This window comes from Pteropus alecto, unplaced genomic scaffold, assembly GCF_000325575.1.
Source record: "Pteropus alecto unplaced genomic scaffold, ASM32557v1 scaffold206, whole genome shotgun sequence".
Taxonomy (NCBI): Eukaryota; Metazoa; Chordata; class Mammalia; order Chiroptera; family Pteropodidae; genus Pteropus; species Pteropus alecto.
Window position 1 is genome coordinate 4844118 of NW_006438906.1, and position 21316 is coordinate 4865433.

The 21316-nt window shown below is 37.7% G+C and overlaps 1 protein-coding gene across 4 annotated transcripts in view; it reads left to right on the top strand.

Annotated features, from left to right (window-relative positions):
- Nucleotides 1–5906: 5906 nt before the first annotated feature.
- UBQLN1 (ubiquilin 1) overlaps nt 5907–21316 on the top strand; it is a 40756-nt gene continuing 25346 nt past the window's right edge. For 2 of the 4 annotated variants that reach the window (XM_006916097.3, XM_006916095.3), the window contains exon 1: nt 5909–6631. In XM_006916097.3, coding sequence (XP_006916159.1) covers nt 6452–6631 — 180 coding nt within the window. In that variant the 5' untranslated portion in view covers nt 5909–6451. Of the gene's footprint in view, nt 6632–21316 lie in introns of all 4 variants that reach the window. The other 2 variants (XM_006916096.3, XM_006916098.3) reach the window with 2 other exon arrangements.

Consider the following 21316-nt stretch of genomic DNA (forward strand, 5'->3'; position numbering starts at 1 on the left):
AGGAAGACCAGGTGCTGTAGATGTGAAAAATAAAAAATAAGGGATTGTAAGCTGAGAAGGTCCGTGCAATCTGTGAGGTCAACCAAGGGTTGACTCGCCTTCAAACAAACAAACAAACAAACAAAACTGCTGTGGCTATTCAACTTCATTGTTAACATAAAGAACCAAGTGGAGATGGTCACTACACTCAGTGGGGAAAATTCAAGACCATTCTCTTATCTCTGACCAACAGCCCTCTTTATGAACCTTGTTATATTTGTACTGACTCTTGAGCTGCTGCCAGTGACTTAGCTCTTCGGTCCACACGTAGAAAACTACAGACTGGCAGATTTAAAACACCTCCTTTTTGGGAATGTGAAGTGTGGAAACAAATCACAGCTACTGACCCAACCATTTGGGTCTCATGTACATGTCCATGGTAGGGGCTGTTCCAATGAGATTGACTGGAGTTAAGTTGCTGACAGAGTTTTGCACAGCCCTGATTGCCGCCATTGTGTCTGTCATTGTACTAGACATGGTCCAAAACCATCACCAAGAGTGGGCACGGAGAACAGGAGTCTATGCTTCTGATGCAAAGGCTATCACTGATTACCAGACTTGGACTCCTGACAAAAGGTGACGCATCTGTCTCACAGGGAATTAGGTCACACTGTATGAGTGTGCCCCTACCCACTTCTAGCATATTGATTATATTGGACTTTTGACCCTCTCTCAGGGCTACTGGTGGTGTCTCAGTGATGTTGATACCTTTTCAGCTTTGGTGTTACTGGTCTAGTCCAACCAACTGACTCTAGCCACACCATTGTGGTCCTTAAAACTAATCTGGGTCATATTTTTGCCTTTCTGGTCTGACAATGGTATACTTTTTATTGCAAAAGCCACTTACCAATGGGCTAATGGCCAAGGTACAATGGACTTTTCGTGTTCTCTGCTATTCACAATCATCTCAAAAATCAATCAAAAAGTTCTTGTACTATGTATCCCTCACTTGTTCCTAGTTCATACACTTTAATACTAGGTATTTTGGTCACTGAATGTGGCTGGCTCCAGAAAGAGATCATCTCTTCTTGGCCACTTCCTAGGTAATGATAAGGACAAAAAAAGTAGGGTAGGTTTTTGTTTGTTTGTTTTTTTAAACTGTATTGAAAATCCAGAATTCTATCCTGGGCATGATGCTTCTTTTTTCCCCCTAATGATAATCATTGCTTGGCCTGGTAGGTATACCTCTTGGTGGCAGGCTAGCCAAAAGAGAATCTAAGAGATTTAAACTTAATTCTGGTTTAGCTGCTTGGATTTTCTTGTTGGACTGACATGGTCCTATTGTGTAAGGATAATGACTACATGGTTGAATACCTTGCTCCCTGAGTCCCCTATAATGGCCTATGGGGATATACATAGGGGACATAATGGGCCTCCATAAGTTTTAGAAAAATTACCTTATTTCTTTTGTGCCTTACCCTTCTGGACAAAAGGTGTGGGTGTGAGTCAGGGATGAATGGAAAAAGGTGAAGTTACAGCTACTGGTTTTTTGGTGATAGAGGGTAAACAGGCTGGCACTAGGGGAAGGAACATGGACCTTGGGAGGCATGGGAGAGGGAGAGACATCAACGGTTTTCTGTCTTCCAGAACTATCCCTGGACCTTTCCTCACAAAGGAAAACACCCAGGTGAGCTTCTCCTGAACTAGCAAACACTAAATTCAACTAACTTCTGGGTCTGCTGTACCTGACCACAGTTGATTACCATTCTCCACAAGTTTAATAAGAAGCCAGTTGAAAACGGCAGGGCATGTCCCAGCTCTTGCACTTCCCATGCAAAACATCTTTCAACACCTGCAGATATGTTTCCCACTCCTATTCCTGTAGCCTTCACTAGTCATTATATGGTGTGGATAAATGCCACTTGGCTGGTGGCCTGGACAAACAGCACAGTTTGGACTAACTGCCCATAGGCGGTCCCTCCATAAACAAAGACTAGAATCAATTATTCAAACTGAACTAGGAACTCTAAGCCCTACCAACCAGCTGCAAGGCCACAATGGAGGCACTGTCAACTTATGCCCTTGACTGATGTACATCACATTTGGAGGGACTCCAGAAATTATAAACAACATTTGCTTTCCAGGTGCACCATGGTGCCCCAAGGACTGTACTTTTTATGTGGCTGTTAGCCATTTGTCCCCTCTTGAAAAAATAATGGCTTGCACTTTAGGGGTGGTCATAAGATGTCTTCAAGTGTTTAAGGAAACACTGCCAGTAGTCACAGAGCACTCAGGTAACAAGGAGAACTATACAAAATGAGGTTGCCCTTGATTTCTTGGAGGAGTTTTTCAGAAGAATAACTTTCTTGCAATTTGTATGCAACCTGGAGGCTGTTATTCCTACAACTAGAACTATCTAATTAGAAAAGGAACAAAATTTGTCCTGAGCGAAGCCGAAGAGATCAATGACATCACATTGGTCCTGGAAGGCATTCAAGTCAGCATCAACTCACTGCTCACTGTTGTTATGATTGATACAATTGCCCTAGATTTCCTCCTTGCAGGCCATTGCAAAGTATTTGCAATTGCTAAAACATCTTGCTGTATCTAGATTAATGCCTTGGGCCAAAGGGAAAAGTCAATACAAAAACAATACCTAGGAAGCAGCCAAAGCAGCCCCTGATGGTTTAAGGGATTTGTTCAGCTGACTGGGTCTGAACCCCTAGGGTACATGGTAATTAATACTGAAGGTTGGCCTCATCCTGCTACTTAGAACACTGTTGATAGCAGCCTTATTAAATACTCTATGAGACAAACTGGATGTATTTGGTCTTAGCCTCCGGTGGCCAGATTAATCAGAATGACCAACAGAGTGGCGTCCTCATGGAAAAGTTTGCCAGAAGCCAACGAAGTATAGAAACAAGGGGTGGATATTATCAGGAGATAATTCCTCATGGGTCTCTCATATTCTGTACATCTTGTGACTACAGGCACTGACCACCTCTGGTGGGCAGAATAATGGCTCCCCAAAGATCCTAATCCTTAGGACCTGCGAATCTATCACCTTATATGTGGAATGGAGTCTGCAGATGTGATTAAGGATCCTGAGATGATGAGATTATCCTGGATTATTTGGGAGGGCCCAATGTCATCACAAGGGTCCTTATAAGTGAAAGAGGGAGCAGAAGAGTCAGATATTGACAATAAAAGCCAGAAGTCGGAGTGATTTGGCCACAAGCCAAGGAATGTGGGCAGTGTCCACATGCTGGAAAAAGCAAGGAGGATTCTCCCCCAGAACCTCCAAAAGGAACACAGCCTTTGATTTTAGCCCTTTAAGACACATTTTGGACTTCTGACCTCCAGAATTTTAAGATAATAAATCTGTGTTGTTTTAAGCCATTAAATTTGTGGTTATTTGTTACAGCACCAATAGGAAACTAATATACTGCCTTTGTTCTGAACTATTGTTTTCAAGGATATTTGGATAGCGAACAGTCCTTGAAGATCTCTCTCCTGAGCAAGGGGCTACAGGATTACTGCCCAATTATAAGATCTGGGATCCTTATGCTTGGGGTTCCTCTATTATAATGCAACCCACTGCTTCTGCAGATGTCACATGGCCCTCTTTGCATCATTCTGGAGAAGTTAGGGGTTGGGGAACTGGTGCAAGAAAATGCTGATACTCTGGCTATTGCTATTGCTGTAACAAAGTCCTTTGTTTCTGACCTAAGAGTTTTGTTTTCTGCCAGCATTCATGAAACTTAGCTTGTAAGTAGGGGGAAATCTCAGACCTTTCCCAATTCTGGATAGATTATAGAACAATTCAATTATAACACAGTGTCATTCTGTCTTCACCTTTCAACTCATTTGGAAACCAAGATTATAAGACTTATTTGGATGAAATGGAATGATTATAAGTCTATACTTTAAAAAACACCTCTCAGCTTCCTATGTAAAATATTTCAATAGGTTTGCCTTCTTAAGTGCTACAAAACTCCCAACATCCTAAAGAATTATTTTCCTATAAGCATTATGCTCTGGAATTCCTAATTAGCTTCGAACAATAGATTTTGCACTTTAAGCTACTGCTCTCAAATAAAATTTCCCCATGGCTCATTTGCTTATTTTACACAACATGATGGCAGGCTCTTCACATAAGATAAATGCCTAAGGCCAGGAAACATTCCAAATACATGTGTGTTGAATAAATTTGTCCTCTGAAAAGAATCATTAGAGTTGGAGTTTCACATAAGTAGGGAGTGAACGTTTCCTTCCTGTGAACCTTTTGCAAAGCAAGTTACGTTTCAAGGTATAGCAGCATAAAATATTATCTACTGTTCTAAATAAATTTCCTCTCTAGTGAAAACATGACAGTTCATCAACTCAGTTCAACAATAAATGCTCTCATGCCAAGAAATTAGCTTGGGCACTGTGATTAATACTTGATCCCTGTTTTCAAGGACCCGTCTAATAAAGGAGATAAGCATACAATAAAGTGTAATACAAGGTACAATGTGATAAGCGACACCAAAAAAGCAATAAAACTATATGGAAATACAGAAAGTTTACAGAGAATATATGGTCTACAAAGTTGAACATATGTACTATCTAGTCTACCCTGAAAGTTTGATCTCTGATCTGGACCCTCATCTCCAAAGGTTCCTTAAAAAGTAGGATTATTTTTAAATAATACCATAACGAATAACAATGTTTATTCTTACAGATAAATTATATTAGTTCATAAATTGTGCATATGCTTCAGAATTTGGAAATTAATGTAGACATAATTAGAGCAATGTCATTAAGTATAGAGTTAGAGATAAATGACTGGTTGTCCAATGGTGTAAGTTTCTACTTTGAGAAGTAATGATTACCTCACATCTAGACATAAGTAGTTATCCTTCAGCAGACAGCCTTGTGTAATTTTTTTGTTATTGGGCAATGCTGCCATAAATTTAGTTAATATCTGATGACTATATTGCTATTTGTACTTTCATAACTTCTCTTAGGCCCAGATTCCAAAGGGACTACTCAAAAGCAGTCTTCATACAACAGTATTTTTCTCAGAAGATTTGGATAGTTTAAAAAAAAAAAAAAGTGTATCTTTGAATATTCGGATCACAGTGGGCTGTCAGGGTTTACGTTTGTGTAACACTGATTACTAAAGTTAATGTCTTGGGTTGTACATTCCTTGAAAGTCATCTTTAAAGGCTAACAATCAGGTCATTTTAAATTTAGAATTCTCAAGGGGAAAATAACTTCGTCTCTTTTTTATACCTATATTACATTGAAAATAATTTTTGAATAATTACCTTTAATGCTACCTAAATTCTGAAAGAGCAGTAACTTAATTTGGTAGAATAGAAAATGGAACACCTCAGCTACATTAAACTGTCCAGTTGGGTGGGTACTGTTTCTGCCCCAGACATTTTGGGGGACAGTGTTTACAGAAAATTCGGGGACTGCTCGCACAGGGCTGTCATAGCGGGAGCGGACGCAACAGTCACCAGAGGTGGCTTGATCACTGAGCACACCGGGATGACCCGAGGGCCCAGGGCCGAGGGCCGGAAGCCCTGGCCATCGAGCAATGACTTCGCAGGATTGCAAAGGATGGTTACAGACGTCTTCATTTTCCTTTCCTTATGCTAATCTTTCCTCCAGAAACTTAGCTTCCAACTCCCACGCACAGGGCAGCAAGATCGAGCATTTGAAATCTTCCACGTAGACAAAAATTAAGCAGATTAAAATAACAAAACACTTCTCAAGCATTTATTACATACGACCGCCCCGGTGGGTTATCTCAAAGGCGGCCAGGCCAGGCGAGCGCGGCGGCGCGGTGTATGACGTAAAGGGGTGGGGAAAACTACATGGACTACCAGCGCGCAGGCGCGGCCGCGGGGCGCACTGGTCGAGCCCTCCCTTCTAGTAATTTCTCTAACCGTAACGTCATCCCCGTGCGCCGTGACAGTGCCTCCCGGAACGCGCGAATCCTTTTGGTGTAAGGAGTGGAAAATGAATTGATCTCTCCCGCCCCACTCTGTTTTTAGTCCTTCACTCCGGCTGCGCCTACACTTTGAGCCATGGAACAGAAGAGGGGGAACAAAGCACCCAGAGCTGGAAGCGGCGCCCGCCGGGCATGACTCGGCGACGCCGCCAGCCGCGTTACCCGGCGTGCCCCGCGCGGCGCCGGCGGAGGGACGTGGGGGGAGGGGTGGGGAGGAGGAAGCGGCGGCGGCTGCGGATGTCGCTGCGACCCAGCGGCGTCTGAACACACGGTGGCTGCCGAGCGCCCGACCCGGGCCTGCGCCGGAGCCCACGCTCAGCTCCGCAGCCCCTCGCCCGCCAGGGCGGCTCTGCGCCCGTTACCACTGAGGCGGCGCGTCCTGCATTCTCTATTGCCCGGGCCAGCGGGCTGTGGCGTCTCCTGGCTCCGTCTCGCTCGTCTGCTCGCTACTGAGTCACCGCCGCCGCCATGGCCGATAGTGGTGAAAGCGGTGGCCCTCCGAGCTCCCAGGACAGCACCGCCACAACCGAAGGTGCCGGCGCCCCCGCGGCCGCTGCCTCCGCGGAGCCTAAGATCATGAAAGTCACCGTGAAGACCCCAAAAGAGAAGGAGGAGTTCGCCGTGCCCGAGAATAGCTCCGTCCAGCAGGTGAGGGCCGCCCTGCGCTCAGGCCCGGGTGGGGGTGGCGGCAGGACCTCTGTCCGCAGCGGGAGGAGACGGCTTTGCAAGGGCCTGGGAGGGGATCGTCCCCGGAGTTGCTCTCGGCCATTCTCTCGAGGCTCATCCCAAATTAGATCACACCCAAGTTCGTGGGTTTGCTCCTTGGGATACCGCAGAGGTTTGTGGCGGGGCCGCGCGGCCTGTTTGTGGGACGCGCCGACGCCGCTTCCCTCCGCGCCGCCTCCTTGCTCTGGCGTTCACGGACCCTCAGCCTCCTTTCCCAGCTCCCCGCCCCCAGCCGCCTCCCTGCTGCTCCGCACAAAGGACTGGGACCCTCCGCTTGGCTCTGGGCGGGGTGGAGGCTGGGCTGGGACGAGGGTTCGCTTTAGCCTAGTCTGTGGTTTTGTCTCCTGAATAAAAAATGGGTGGGGGTGGGGGCGGAGGGTGCTCATTGTTTTGCCTGCCTGCGGGTTAAGGTAGATTTTGCGGTGAAGAGCACGTGTGTGTTGACTGCTGAAATACTTACCATGCTTAAAATTTATTTTTTTAAAGATTAACTATGACGTAGAAATTGCTTTTAGCCACATCTTAGGTAATAGTATTGGGCTTACGGGAAAATGTGGATGACTTTCATTGATAACTTGCTCTTTTTGGTCTATCATCTCTTAGATGCCAGTCGTTTGGGTAGGTTTTTGTTTGATTTCAAAGGGACGTTAGCTGCCTTATTCAGATACTAGCGGTTGCATTCGAGTAAAAGAACAAATCTGGAGTTAATGGAGAATGTACCAAATAATTTATAATCTAAAATTTGTTAAGGAACACACATTTTACAGTTAATTAGAAACCTTGAAGAATTAAATCGTTTTAGTCTATTGTTGAATACGTCCCAGACTTTTCCATAATTACCGAATGGATTTCTGACGATCTCAAACAATATGAAGAGTTTATGAGGAAACAACAAACCCTGAAACGTACCTGTGTTTCCCCATGGATAGTAAATGATTGGGGTATTGGTTTATATAGTTCCAAAAGGTGGCGTGTTTTGTGAACCATTAAGTAGAGCTTGTAGCATCAAGTAAGAGAAACTTTACTACGTACTAAATCAACTTACTTTTTTGTCTCAATTTTCCTAGGAAAATTCTTAACATTTTTACATTTTACAACGTACAGGAAAGTTGAAAGAATTAGACAGTGAACACCCATGTGTCATTACGTAAAATTAGCATTTTGCTATATTTGCTCTCACACTATCATTTATTAGTCCATTATATTTTTTAGATTTCAAAGTTGCAAATATTAGTTCATGTTACCCTTAAAAGGCACTTAAGTCATTTGCATATCATTAACCTGAGTTCATTTTTTTTAACTTTTTTCTTTTTAGATAAGTTTGACATGCAATGAAAAATGTACATGGTTGCCATTCTTTGAATTTCCACAAAACTCCCGTGTAGAACTTTATTAACTAGAAAGTTACCTGTTACCAAGTCAGTTCAGTCACTCCCCTCCGTCAACCACTGTTAGGATTTTTTTCACCATGGTTTGGTTTTGCCTACTCTAGAAGGTCACATAAGTGGGATTATATAGTATGTAAGGCTTTTTTTCACTTAGCATAATGTTTTTGAGATTTATTCTTGTGTGTATCAGTAGTTTCTTTTTTATTGCTGTGTTGTTTTCCATTGTATGAATATACCATAATTTATTCATTTTTCTGTTGAGGTCACCTGCACAGTTTCCAGTTAGTTGCTATGAAAATTCTTGTACAAGTCGTCTTTTTTTTTTTTGGCAAAAGTATTTCTCATGTTAAATACTTAGAAGTGGAATGACTGGATCATATGGTAGCTGTATGTTTTACGAGAAACTATGTTTGCATTATTTTATAATCCCACCCTACAGTGCATGGGAGTTCCTGTTGCTCTACATTCCTGCCAACATTTGATAGTGTCATTCTTTTTTGTTTTAGCTATGCTAGTGAGTGTGTAGACATACTAACTTTTGAAGCCTTTAGGTCTTCTTTCTAGGAGTCCTAGTTCAGATCTCCACCGTTTTGATTGTCATGATCATTTTACTGTAAAAGATTAAAGATTCAATATTTTATAAATAAAAATTTTCATTTGGATCAATTTTATGATATTATACTAGAAATTTTTTTTCAACTTTTTGTGATGGTAAGATTAGAATTTGAAAATTCTATGGGAGTTTTCTGTTGAAGCAGAAAATATAAAAATTGTAGCTCACCACTGCCCTGAGAACCTGAAGACAAGTTGAAATATCTATGGGCTCTGTTAAGGGATGCACATACAGGAAAATATGCAAGCATAAAAAAGCAGATTTTAGATGATTCATAAAATTCTACTTGAAGCACAAGAAAAACAATCTGTCATTTTCTAGTAATAATCTACTTAAGTGATTTGATAGATTTAAATTAATTTGAAGATTCAAATTTGTTGTTAAAACACTTAATGATGTTGAGAGCCCCCTAAAAATGTTTAGTAAAAAATTGGGAAGTATTTGGTCCTGAAAATTCTTATATAATGTTGGAAGTAAAGAGGAAAAGCAAGAGACATACAAAACGAATAATATTGAAGGCTTAGATTTTCTATCAGGCAGATCTGATTTTCTATAATTTAAAATATCTTTCAATAAGTGTTCCTATGTAATATAATTTCTTTTAATACATTTTACTGAAATAGTTATATGAATATGTTCTGATTGGATGAAATTGTGTTTAAAACCTCTTGGGTCAGTTGTAAAGTAAGTTGTAAGATGATAATTTCCTTCCCCCCTCTGTTTCTGTTTGAGTATGTAACTAACTAACAGGCATAAACAGGGTGGGTACCTTAATACAATTGTTTAACAAATGTTACTTGTTCAAGATTGCTAATAAAGTTTGCTTTTATGAAATTAAAGTGAAATTTATTTTTCATGGAGCACTCAAGATCAGTAATGTTTAAATTTCTCTGTAAGGGTGGTTAGAATATAAACTTCACGTATGACCCAAGGTGGTTTCATTAGTAGGGATTTTCATAACATAAATAGAGTAGAAAAATGCATAGTGGTACAAAGTCCCTGTGTATGAGATTGTGTTTTATTTATTCATTATCTATTATTGGATAATGAGGATTTCTAAGTGTCAGTAAGCAAGATGAAATCCAAAAGAATGGTGTGTGTGTTTGTGCGTGTGAGTTAGATTAAAATTAGTGCAGAGAACGAAAGGGAGCTCCCATATAGCTTCCGACAAGCTTTTTCTTGGATTTTGTAGTCCTCTAGATTATAGTATAAAATTTTGAACTATAGTTAGCTCAAATACTCAGGCAACATGTATTTTAGTTTTAGAAAACATCTTCTCCACTTGAAACTTATAGAAAAGTTAATGTACCTAATATAACATAAATATTGTATAGACTAGAATTGAGCCTTTCTTGATAGGGGAAATTGCAGTGCCTCAGGGTCATTATCACAAGCATCATTTGACATTGTAGTGTGGATCTAGGACTGCTTTGTCCACTTTGGTACCAGCAGCCACATCTGACTATTGAGCACTTACAATGTGATTGGAATAATTTGAAATGTGCTATAAGTGTAAAATACACACCAGATTTTGAAAACTTGTGACCGGTTTCTTTCACTTAGCATAATGTTTTCAAGGTTTATCCATGCTGTGGCCTGTAGCAGTACTTTTTATTGCTGGATAATATTCCATTGTATGGACATATATCACATTTTTTTTCTCCATCGTTTGATGGACATTTGGGCGGTTTCTACTTTTTGACGATTACGAATAATGCCTCTGAATACTCATACAAGTTTTTGTGGGGATGTATGTTTTCAAAATTTGTATACCTATGACTAGAATTACTGGGTCATGTGGTAGCTCTATGTTTTGAGGAATTGCCAAACTATTTTCTAAAGCAATGTACCATTTTCTATTCCCACCAGCAGTGCATGAGGATTCCACTTACTCCATATTGTCCACAACACTTGTTATTGTCTGTCTTTGGTTATATCCTTCCTAGTTGCTGTGAAGTGATATCTCATTGTGATTGCTTGGCTTTCTGTTACTCAGGCAGCAGTTCTCACTGTGGTTTGGGGTGCTTAAGACCCTTTTAGGAGGGCCATGAGATCAAAACTATTTTCACAATAATTCTGAGCTATTTGTGTTTTTTAATCTAATTCTCAGAAATGTACAACATACTTTTCCAGAAGCTGTAAGATGTAGGATATCACAACAGGTGTGAAAATTCAAATGATTTGGAAAAATTTAAACATTGCTCTTCACATTGAGAAAAATATAGTTATTTTTCGTAAGAATGTCTTTTATATGAGTTATTTTAAAATGAATATTTTAGAAGATTGCTTAGTTTTAATTTCTAATGTAGCTATATCAGTAGCTATAACCTACATAAAAAACTCTATGGGATTTCAAATTTATAAATGACTGGTGTCCTGAGACCAAAAATTGCTGCAGTGGAGTATTAATAGATTAATTAAAAGGCCTTGAAACTATAGTAGTCTACTGGTCAGTCTCTCCACTTTTCTGTACCCCCCCCACCCCCATTCATTCCTAGAATAATCTCTGAAAAATGTTAATCAGATCATGCTACCCACTAGGTAAAACTAATGGCTCCCCATTGATCTTAGACTAACATGGCCTGTGAGGCCCTGCGTGATATGGTTCCAGCCTACCTCTCCATTCTGATGCCTTCTTTCCTCCTTGGTTACTTGCCTCTTGCCTTACTGACTTTTTAGTTTCTTGACCTTTTATTACATTTTTTTTTTTTTTTTTCCTGCTATAGGACTTGTGCAGTTTGTTATTGCTACTTGGAATACCTCCCACTCTTTGCCCATTCCGTTCTCTCTTAAATCTCAGTGCAGAGGCAACTTCCTCAAAGAACTATCCCTGATTGTCCAGAGTAGATTGAGATTCCCCTGTTGTATTTTCTCATAGTAACCTGTTTTTGTCATAAGTAATCACTATTTAAATTCTGTATTTATGTGATTATTTGATTAATGCTTATTTCTTATGCTAGAGAGGATCTGTAATCGCTCACCATTGTTACTAGAGCCTAGCACATAGTATGGGCTCAGTAAATATTAACATGAATCTACACCATTATTCACAATAATATGTATTTAATAATAACTACAATCGCTGAGATTTTGCCGAGTGTAGTATATACATAATTTCATGGCTTTTTTGCCTTCCTCTCAGTATAGTTTTGAACGCTCCCCCCTTAGTTCACCACTTTCCAAGCACAACTCTTGACTGCCTCAGGACAGTCACTCTTGCTTCTGGTTGCTGGAACATAATTCTTCTAGAGCATACTTTCTTCTTTGAGGATCTTCCTGTGAACCATAGAACACAAAATGATTTAAATGACTATCCATTTTTCTCAGAGATGGTTTACAACTATCATTTTAAGTGCGTAAGAGAGAAGTTAATTCTTTACATGTATCTAGTCAGTGGCGTGCGGTAAACGTTTCAGTTCCTCAAGAAAAACACCGATTTGTAGTGTTTGCTGATTTCTTTGGTGTAAGTACTCTCACCGTGGCAGATTTTAAGCTACCAGTATTAAACTGGCACACAAAATTCCTGAAAATTAAGCAGTCAGAGCCAGTAGGAGTCGTTCTTTACGGTGGATACCTTAAGGCAGGGGTCAGCAAACACTACAGATTCGTGTTTTACTTATGATCGTACATAAGTAAGCGGGCATGGCACATTTGTCCCATTTACTTATGTGTTATCTATGGCTGCTTTCAGAGCAGACCATATGGCCCCAGAGCTGCGAATATTTAGATGTAGCCCTTTATAGAAAGTTTGCTGACCCCTGCCTTAGGGGGTTAGGGCTTACTGTTCTAGATCTTGTCACACCATTCCTCAAAACCCTTCTTTCTCATTGGAGTATTTTACCGTGATTTAATTACACTGCTGTCCAATAGAAATATAATGCAAGCCATATATGTGATTTCAATTTGCTCATAGCCACTTAAAAATTTTTTAAGTGAGATTAATTTTTTTGTTGTGGTAAGATACATGTAATGTAAAATTTACCATCTTAACTATTTTTAAGTGTACACAGTTCATCGACATTAAATACATTCACACTGCTATGCAGCCATTACCACCATCCATCTACAGAACTCTTTTCATCTGGCAAAACTGAAACCCTGTATCTATTAAACAATAACCCTCTCCTACTCCCCTGGCAACAACAGTTCTAACGTTCTGTCTCTATGAATAACTTCTCTAGGTATCTCATAAAAGTGAAATCATAAGTATTTGTCCTTTTGTAATTGGCTAATTTCACTTAGTATGTGATGTCCTCAGGGTTCATCTATGTTGTAGCATGTGTCAGAATTTCCTTTCTTTTTAAGGCTGAATGTTATTCCATTGTATGTATATACTCCATTTTGTTTACATTTATTTATTGATGGCCACTTAGGTTGCTTCTACCCTTTGGCTACTGTAAAATTTTAATAATATTTTAATCCAGTAATCACTTCAGCATATACTTGATATTTAAAAATTGAGATGTTTTGCCCTTTTATACTAAGTCCTCAAAATCCCGTGTGTATTTTATAGCACATCTCGATTTGGACTAGGCACATTTTAAGTGCTCAGTAGCCACATATGCCAGGACTACTGAAATAGCACAGTTAATAGACTTACTTTTCTCTCCCCCTTTGGTCACTGCATTTCAGCCATTTATATGTCTTTCCCCTCAAATACCACTCACTAGCTCTTTCCGCCTCTGGGCCTTTGCAGATACTGCTAATGGCAATAACAATAGCTAGTATTTATTCTAGGCTTATTGAGGCATAATGTAGTATCCCTTTTTTAAAATAAAGTTTTACAACTTTATAATGGAAATACTATTAGTATCCATTTTTTAAAATGAAGGAACAAAGACAATAATATCAGATTCATACACGTATTAAATAGTGGATTCAAATCCAGTGACTAACTTTTGAGCTCATACCTAACCACTGCTACAAGCTGCCCTAATTTTTCTCTGGCTGGCTTTTTAGCCTTTAAATTTATTTAAATGTTTGTTCATTGAAGGGTAATTGAACTCACCAATCTAAATAGGTCAACAATTATTATCTCATACCATTTTGTTATTATATGGACTTCATCCTCCCCACCTCATACTGTAAGAATATATAAGGGTAGGAGCTTTTTTGCTGACCTCTTAATCCCATAGTGCCAGCACTGTGTTTGGCACATGCCGAATAATGCAAGTATTTATTGAGTGAAGGAACAAATAGTGTTTTAAAGGTTTATTTACAATATTCTGTTCTTATTTTGAAATATTTTAACATTGTGATTTACTGAGAAAAATGTGATATTTATTCTTTGTGTAATTGAATGTGTAAACAGCATTATTTCAGTTTTTCCATGCAAGCAACTTCCAGGATAAAAAAAGAATCTCATTAAATTAAGATTGGGAGTTTTTTTTTTAGAGACTAAAGGTATTGGGTTAACATACAAAAAGTCCATTATTGGTCTGAATAACATGTATATCTATGTGGCTCTATTTGGGAAAATATTTTCATTACCAAAATATCTGAACTATGGTTTTTCCAGGTAAATTTATGCCATTATGAATTAGTTTGATGTTCTCTAAGTAGACTGCTTGGTTTACTGGTTTAGCAGCCGCTATACAGATTTCTATTGTGTATAATTTTTTTCCTGTGGTTTTTGTTAAATATTTTTTAGCCTTTAAAGCTCTCCGGTGGCTATTACTAGTTTTTAATAATATAGAATGCAAAGAAAAATGTAATACATTATGTATGCATGCTGTTACTTTAAGATTAGAAAATTCGAATGATGTAGAAAAGTATGAAATAAAAAGTGTACCCACCCAGATATAATGTAAGTTTATCTATGATTCTGTCCAGAAAAGTGTCTGTCTATCTGTGTGCTTGTATATAGTTTTCTGTTTATTCCTGTTAAGCAGATGGGATCATTACCCACACCTTTTTTTACCTTGCTCTCATTTTCCTTATATCTTTGTGGTCTTTCCGTATTGGCATATGTAGAACTAACTTGTTCCACAATTGTTTACTAACTGTATTTTTTTTTTTTATTAGTATTTCAAGAAAGGGGGAAAAGTATGATAGTTAAGTATTGCAATGTGTCACTTTGGAGAGAATGTGAACCTTGGAATTTGAGAGATCTGACTTTGGGCAAAGTGCTTTATTCTAAACACTGAGCCTACTGGCAACATAGTTAACGTGATATATCTGCTTCATTAGATTATTATCTGTGAATTGCCTCTGTCTAAACCAGCTTTGAGACTTTTTAAGATTGTTAATTCAGTTTTTTTTCCATGTCAATACTACTTGGCTTCTAATATTTTCTTAATGTACTCAATAAAAGTGTAGTAAATAAAACACATAGTTGTAAAGTTCAGATGTTAGAGAAAATTATTAGAAATTTTGAAGTTGTTATAAACAAACTATTTCCCTCTACCCTTTTTTAGGGTGCAGAATAGAAATTTAAGGATACCTGAGGTATGTGCAGAATTTTTGGCCCTCCTACAAAAACATGACATTGTTTAAATTGATCATACTTGGATTAAACTTTGCTAAAATACAGCATATTCGGAAAAATATACCATATCTACTTGATATGGTACAATTAAAATTAAGATTAATTCACTTTTGTTTCAAATGGATTGGCTGGCAGCTGTGTTTAGAGTTGTTAGTCTCTTGGTTTTTGCTAGTTTGTTTCAGGTTTTGGATAATTTACTCAGAATAAATCAGTTTTACTTTAGCTTTCTATTTAGGAGTGGCTCTAATACCTAAGTTTAAAATTTAAGATTTATAAGAACTAAATTAAAATTGGTAGTCATATCATACAATTTTTCTTTGTACAGTACTAATACAGCTATATCCTATCACCATCTTTAATACAATGCTTTCTAATTTTTACCATTAAGAGCTATAAACTCCAGCTTGAATTTGCTTTAGGCACTCTTCAGAACCAAGTATCAATGATAATTTCCAACAGTGCTATAATTCTGTGAGAGAAAGGGATTTCTTACAGGTCTGTCAGGACTTTGATTTGTCTATTAGTTTCCTGAACCCAAATCCAATATGTTGAGGTGGAGCTTCTCATACAATACCAAGCAGTTCATGCTTCAGGTATACTTTCCTTTAAGGCTCCTCCCTTTTCTCTGTTATTTTGATCTCATGCATTATATTATTTCTTCCCTTAATATTTAATCATGTCTCTCTAAAAGACACGATTTAAAAAAAAAAAAAAAAACTACATTATCTTGCTTTACAGATTAATAATTTTTTAATTTCAACAGTTCAGAATTTCCCATCTCAAAATGATTTTTTTAGCATGATACTGTGTATTTATTATTATATATTCTTACTTTAAAAAATACTTTATTTTTTTTGAGCAGTTTTAGATTCACAGCAGTTTGAGGAGAAGTACAGAGTTCCCATTCCTTCAGCTCTTCCCCACCATCAACATCCCACCCTAGAAGAGTACATTTGTTGCAGTTGATGGACCTATGTTGATACATCATCATTTCACAAAATCTAGTCATCCCTCCTTCCCTAACCCTTGGCAATCACTGATCATTTTACTGTACATAGTTTTGCTTTTTCTAGAATGTCATGCAGTTGGAATCATACAGTATGTAGCCTTTTCAGATTGGCTTCTTTGACTTAGTAATACACATTTAAGATTCTTCCATGTCTTTTCATGGTTCGATAACTTATTTCTTTTTAGCACTAAATAATATTCCACTGTCTGAATGTACCACAGTTAATTTATCCATTCAGCTACTAAGGAACATCTCGGTTGCTTCCAAGTTTGGACAGTTAATGAATAAAATTGCTATAATCTCTGTACAGGTTTCTTTGTGGACATGAAATTTCAATTCCTATGGGTAAATAAATAACAAGGAGTGTGATTACTGTAACAAATGGTAAGAGTATGTTTAGTTTTGTAATAAACTGTCAAACTATGTTCCAAAAGTTACTATACCATTTTGCATTCTCATCAACAGTGAATGAGAGTTCCTGTTGCTCCACATCCTTGCCAGCATTTGGTGTTGTGCATATTTTATTTTATTTTATTTTATTATTTTTTTTTATTGTTGTGCATATTTTAAATTGGCTATTCTAATAAGTGTATAGTGGTACCTCGTTTTAATTAGCAGTCCCCTGGTGGCATATGAGGTAGAGCATTTTGTACTCCACATATGCTTAATCTGCCATCTGCATATCTTTTTTGGTGAGGTTTCAAAATTTTTTGCTTATTTTTAAATCAGGTTGTTCAGTCTCTTACTGTTGAGTTTTAATGAGTTCTTTGTACATTTTGGATAGCAGTCCTTTATCAGATGTGTCTTATAAATATATTTTCTCCCAGTCTGGCTTGTCTTCTGATTCTCTTGAAAGGTATTTTTTTTTTTTTAAGTGGGATGCAAATGAGGTTAATACATTGAAAAGGATTGATAAATTTCTTGTTTCTTTTTTCTTCTTTTAAATTAAGTATGCCTCTCCTCCCCCTCCGCATGCGCGCGCACACGCGCACACACACACACACACACACCCACCCACACAAATACCAGGGATATTTGCATTGGCTAGGACTTGAAGTATGATGTTAAATAGAGTGGCAAGAGTGGACATCCTTGCTTTTGTTCCTGAGGGAAAGCATTCAGTGTTCGCCATTGAGTTTGATGTTTACTGTAGATATTTTGTAGATGCACTTTCTCAAGTCTAGGTAGTTCCCTTTTATTCTTAATTTACTTAGAGTTTTGTCATGAATGAATGCTGTCAAATACTTTATTATTTATTGGTAAAAGTGTGGCTATTCTGTTATCTGTTAATATAAATGAATTACATTGATTAATTTTCAGTGGTGACTTAGCTTCACACTCTCAGGATAAAGCCCACTTGGTCATTAAGAATTATTCTTGTTTCTGTACTTATGGATTTGATTTGCTAGTATTTGGAGTATTTCAGCATCTGTTCATGAGGAGTGTTGGTCAGTAGTTTTCTTGTACTTGTTTTTTCTAGTTTTGGTTTCAGGATAATATTGGCCTCATGAAATGAATTGAGAAGTGTTCCCTCTTCTTTCAGAAGAGGTTGAATAAGTTCTCATAGCTTCAGTCTTTCAAGGAATTATCCATTTCACTCAAAGTTGTCAAATATTTGTGTTAGTTTCCCTTATCCTTTTAATGTTTATGAGGTTTGTAGTCATTCCCTTCTGTTGTTCCTGATGGTAATTTATGTCTTCTATGTTTTTTCTTGGTCAAACTAGGTGGCATTTTATCAGTTTTACTGATATTTTAAAAGATTTTTCTTTTGTTTTTCTGTTTTTATTCTGTCGACTTGTGCTTATTTTTATTTCCTTGTTTGGGTTTCATTTGTTCTTTTTCTAGTTTCTAAAGGCTAAAACTTAGATTACTGAGTTTCGACCTTCCTTCTTAAATATAAACCTTTAATGCCATAAATTTCCTTAGGCATTGTTTTAGCTTCATCTCTCAAATTTTGAATATTGTAGCTTCGTTTCTGTTCAGTTGAATATATTTTCTGATTTCTCCCCAAGATTTCTCCTTTGACCCATTAATTATTTAGAAGTATTTGTTTAACTTGGGGATTTTTGAGTTACCTTTTTGTTATCGATTTCTAGCTTAATCCCATTATTACTAGAGAATATACTTATCTGACTTCAGTTATTTCAGATTTCTAAGGTTTGCTTTAATGACCCAGTTTATGGTCTGTTTTGGTGAGTGTTCCACTTGTACTTGAAAAAGTTTCATTTCCTCTACCGATTTCACTTGGCTTTTTTCCTCCTTAGTAATTTATTTGTTGAGGACACTTTTCTTTTGTATTTTGTTCTTGTACCCTTTTGATATCACTTCTGTTCCTTTATCACCTACATTTAAAAAATTGTTGTTAGACCTAGAGCAGGCCTTAGACCTAGAGGTTCTTAAGCTTTAGCGTGTATAAGAATCACTGAGCGAAGTTTATTAAACCATAGATTGCTGGGCCCCATCACTAGAGTGTTTGATTTGGTTGATCCAGGGTAGGGCCTGAGAATTTGCATTTCTACCACGTTAACCTGGTAATAGTGAATGTTGCTCATCAGGAGACAGCATTTTGAGAAGTACAGCTTTCTCAATCTAGCCATTGACATTTTGAGTTGGATAATTCTTCATTGTTGGGGCTGTCACGTGCATTGTAGGATGTTTAGCAGCATTTCTGGTCTGCCCACCAGATGCCAGTGGTACTCACCCCGATTGTGACAATCAGAAATGTCTTCAGACATTGCCAAATACTCCCTGGGGTGGATAGAGGCCCCCACCCCTGTTGAGAACCTCTGCTCTAGGGTGACTAATTGGGGAAAGCTCTTAAACATCCCGTATCTTTTTCTTTTAGGCTGGTTATATTCTTTTGGGACACTGTATATTATAATCTTCTGCCTAGATGTTGAAAGCCCAGCTGCCAGAATTCTGTTTGATTGGTATGGTGTGAAGCAGGGGAAAGGCTCAGCATCTAGTAGGTTTGTGTTTATTTAATTTTCTGTTTTTAGTATTTTCTCCTTCTTTCAGTGTACTTGGTGTGTTCTTTAGTAAGATCCTCTGTTCCCTTTTCAGAGGAAAAAAAGGCTCGTAGTCTTTTGTTGGGTTTGTAGAAGATCAGTTGGTTGTTTAGTTCCAGTGAGGTTGTGTTTCCTTTTTAGACTTTCAAATGATCCTTCTTAGACACTTCGTATCCCCTTACCAGTATTGAGTCTTACGGGAATTCTGCAGATTCTGGGGATTGAATTAGCTTTTAGCTTTCTGCATTGCCAGTTTAGGATTCAGTTCTCTTGGGTCTGCTAAATTGATTGACCATGTGTCCATCTCATGTCCAGCTTCAAAGTTTTGTTCCCATTGAGACTGAAAGGTCTCAATTTGTCCTGTTGTCTGAGTTTAGCCTTAAAACATTTCTTTTTGCAAATCATGTCTGTAATAGACTTGTATCAAGAACATTATATAAGGAATTTTTACAACTCAATAATGAAGATAAATAACCCAAATGAAAAATGGGGAAAAGATCTGAACAAATAGTTCCCCAAAGAAGAAATACAAATAAGCACATGAAAAGATGCTCAACATCATTAACTGTTGGGGGCACTGTAAATCAAAACCACTTCACACTCACTAGAATGACAATAATGTCAGATGATAACAAGTATTGGTGAGGATATGGAGAAATTGGAACCCTTAATATGCTGCTGGTGGCACTGTACAATGGTACAGCCACTTAGAATAACACTGGTGGTTCTTGAACTGGTTAAACCAAGAATTAACATATGATCCAGTAGTTCTATATCTGCATATATACCTAAGAGAAATGAAAACATACATCCACATAAAAACTTGTACAGGATTGTTTATAGCAGTATTATTCACAGTAGCCCAAAGATGGAAACAACCCAGATGTCTGCCCGTCAATGGATGAATGCATAAACAATGTGTATATCCACACAATGGAATATTTAGCCATAAGAAGGAATGATGTATATTGATACTACAACATGGATGAACATTGAAGACATTATGCTGAGTGTTATATGTTATATGACATATGAGGGATATCAAGGATTCTGGAAAGGATTTTTTAGTTTAAAGTTAAGAAACACAAATCTAGATTACTCTCATTTTACACATGGAATAGACGGTAGTCAGTTTGGGTAGATCAGACCTAGGTTTGAATCCTACCAGCAGTTTATTAGTTGTGTCACTATGAGAGAAAAGGGACATATTGAATCTCTGTTTCAGTGTCAGAAATAGGATTAAAAACCATCTTTTTTGTGTTATTGAGGATTAAGAGAGTTGGCATAGTAGTAGCTACTATTTATTGACCACCATTTGTGTGCCTGATGCTTGCATTTTATGTACATTCTCATTTAATTTTTACAAAACCATGTCTTCTGCTCATTATATTACTAATATTTCTAATAGCTACCAAAGGGAGAAATGAGATGTCAGATAATAGAATGGTTAAATTATGATTGATGTGTTTGTCTATATGGAATGTTATGCAAATGGTGTTCTTTGAAGATTTATTTAGTTACTTGGATGTTGCTTATCTTAGATAAAAGGGTTTATCTATCATAATTTCAGATAAAGGAGGAAAAGTTGAGTTGGAAAAGCTTCAAAATATTTACTGCAGTATAATTTTGCATTATCTTTATGATTATTTTAACAAAACAGTTGCTTACATTGAGTGTTGTAACTTGATTACGGAAAACTTCATTCATACACAAAGGTAAAGCATAATGAACTTTCGTACCCCTCTCATTTTCAACAATGATTGACATGTGGCCTATCTTGTTTTATGTTCCTCTATATCTCCCCTTCCCCACTCCCACAGATTTTATAAAATCTTAGATATCATTTAATATGTCTTTCTACTTACTGTGACACCCACTTCTGTAAGGCATACATAAAATGGTTTAAGATGTGATTCTTTTCTGAATTTAGACTGATGCCCTAAAGTAGTCTATTAATGTAGATTCCTTGGCCCACCCTGAGGTTTCCTGATTTGGACAGTGGGAGTAAAGCCTAAGCATACAGGTCTGATTTTTGATAAAGGTTTGAGAAACACTTGAAACACTGAAACACTTAGCATAGAGTAAGTAAGCTTTTCTTTATA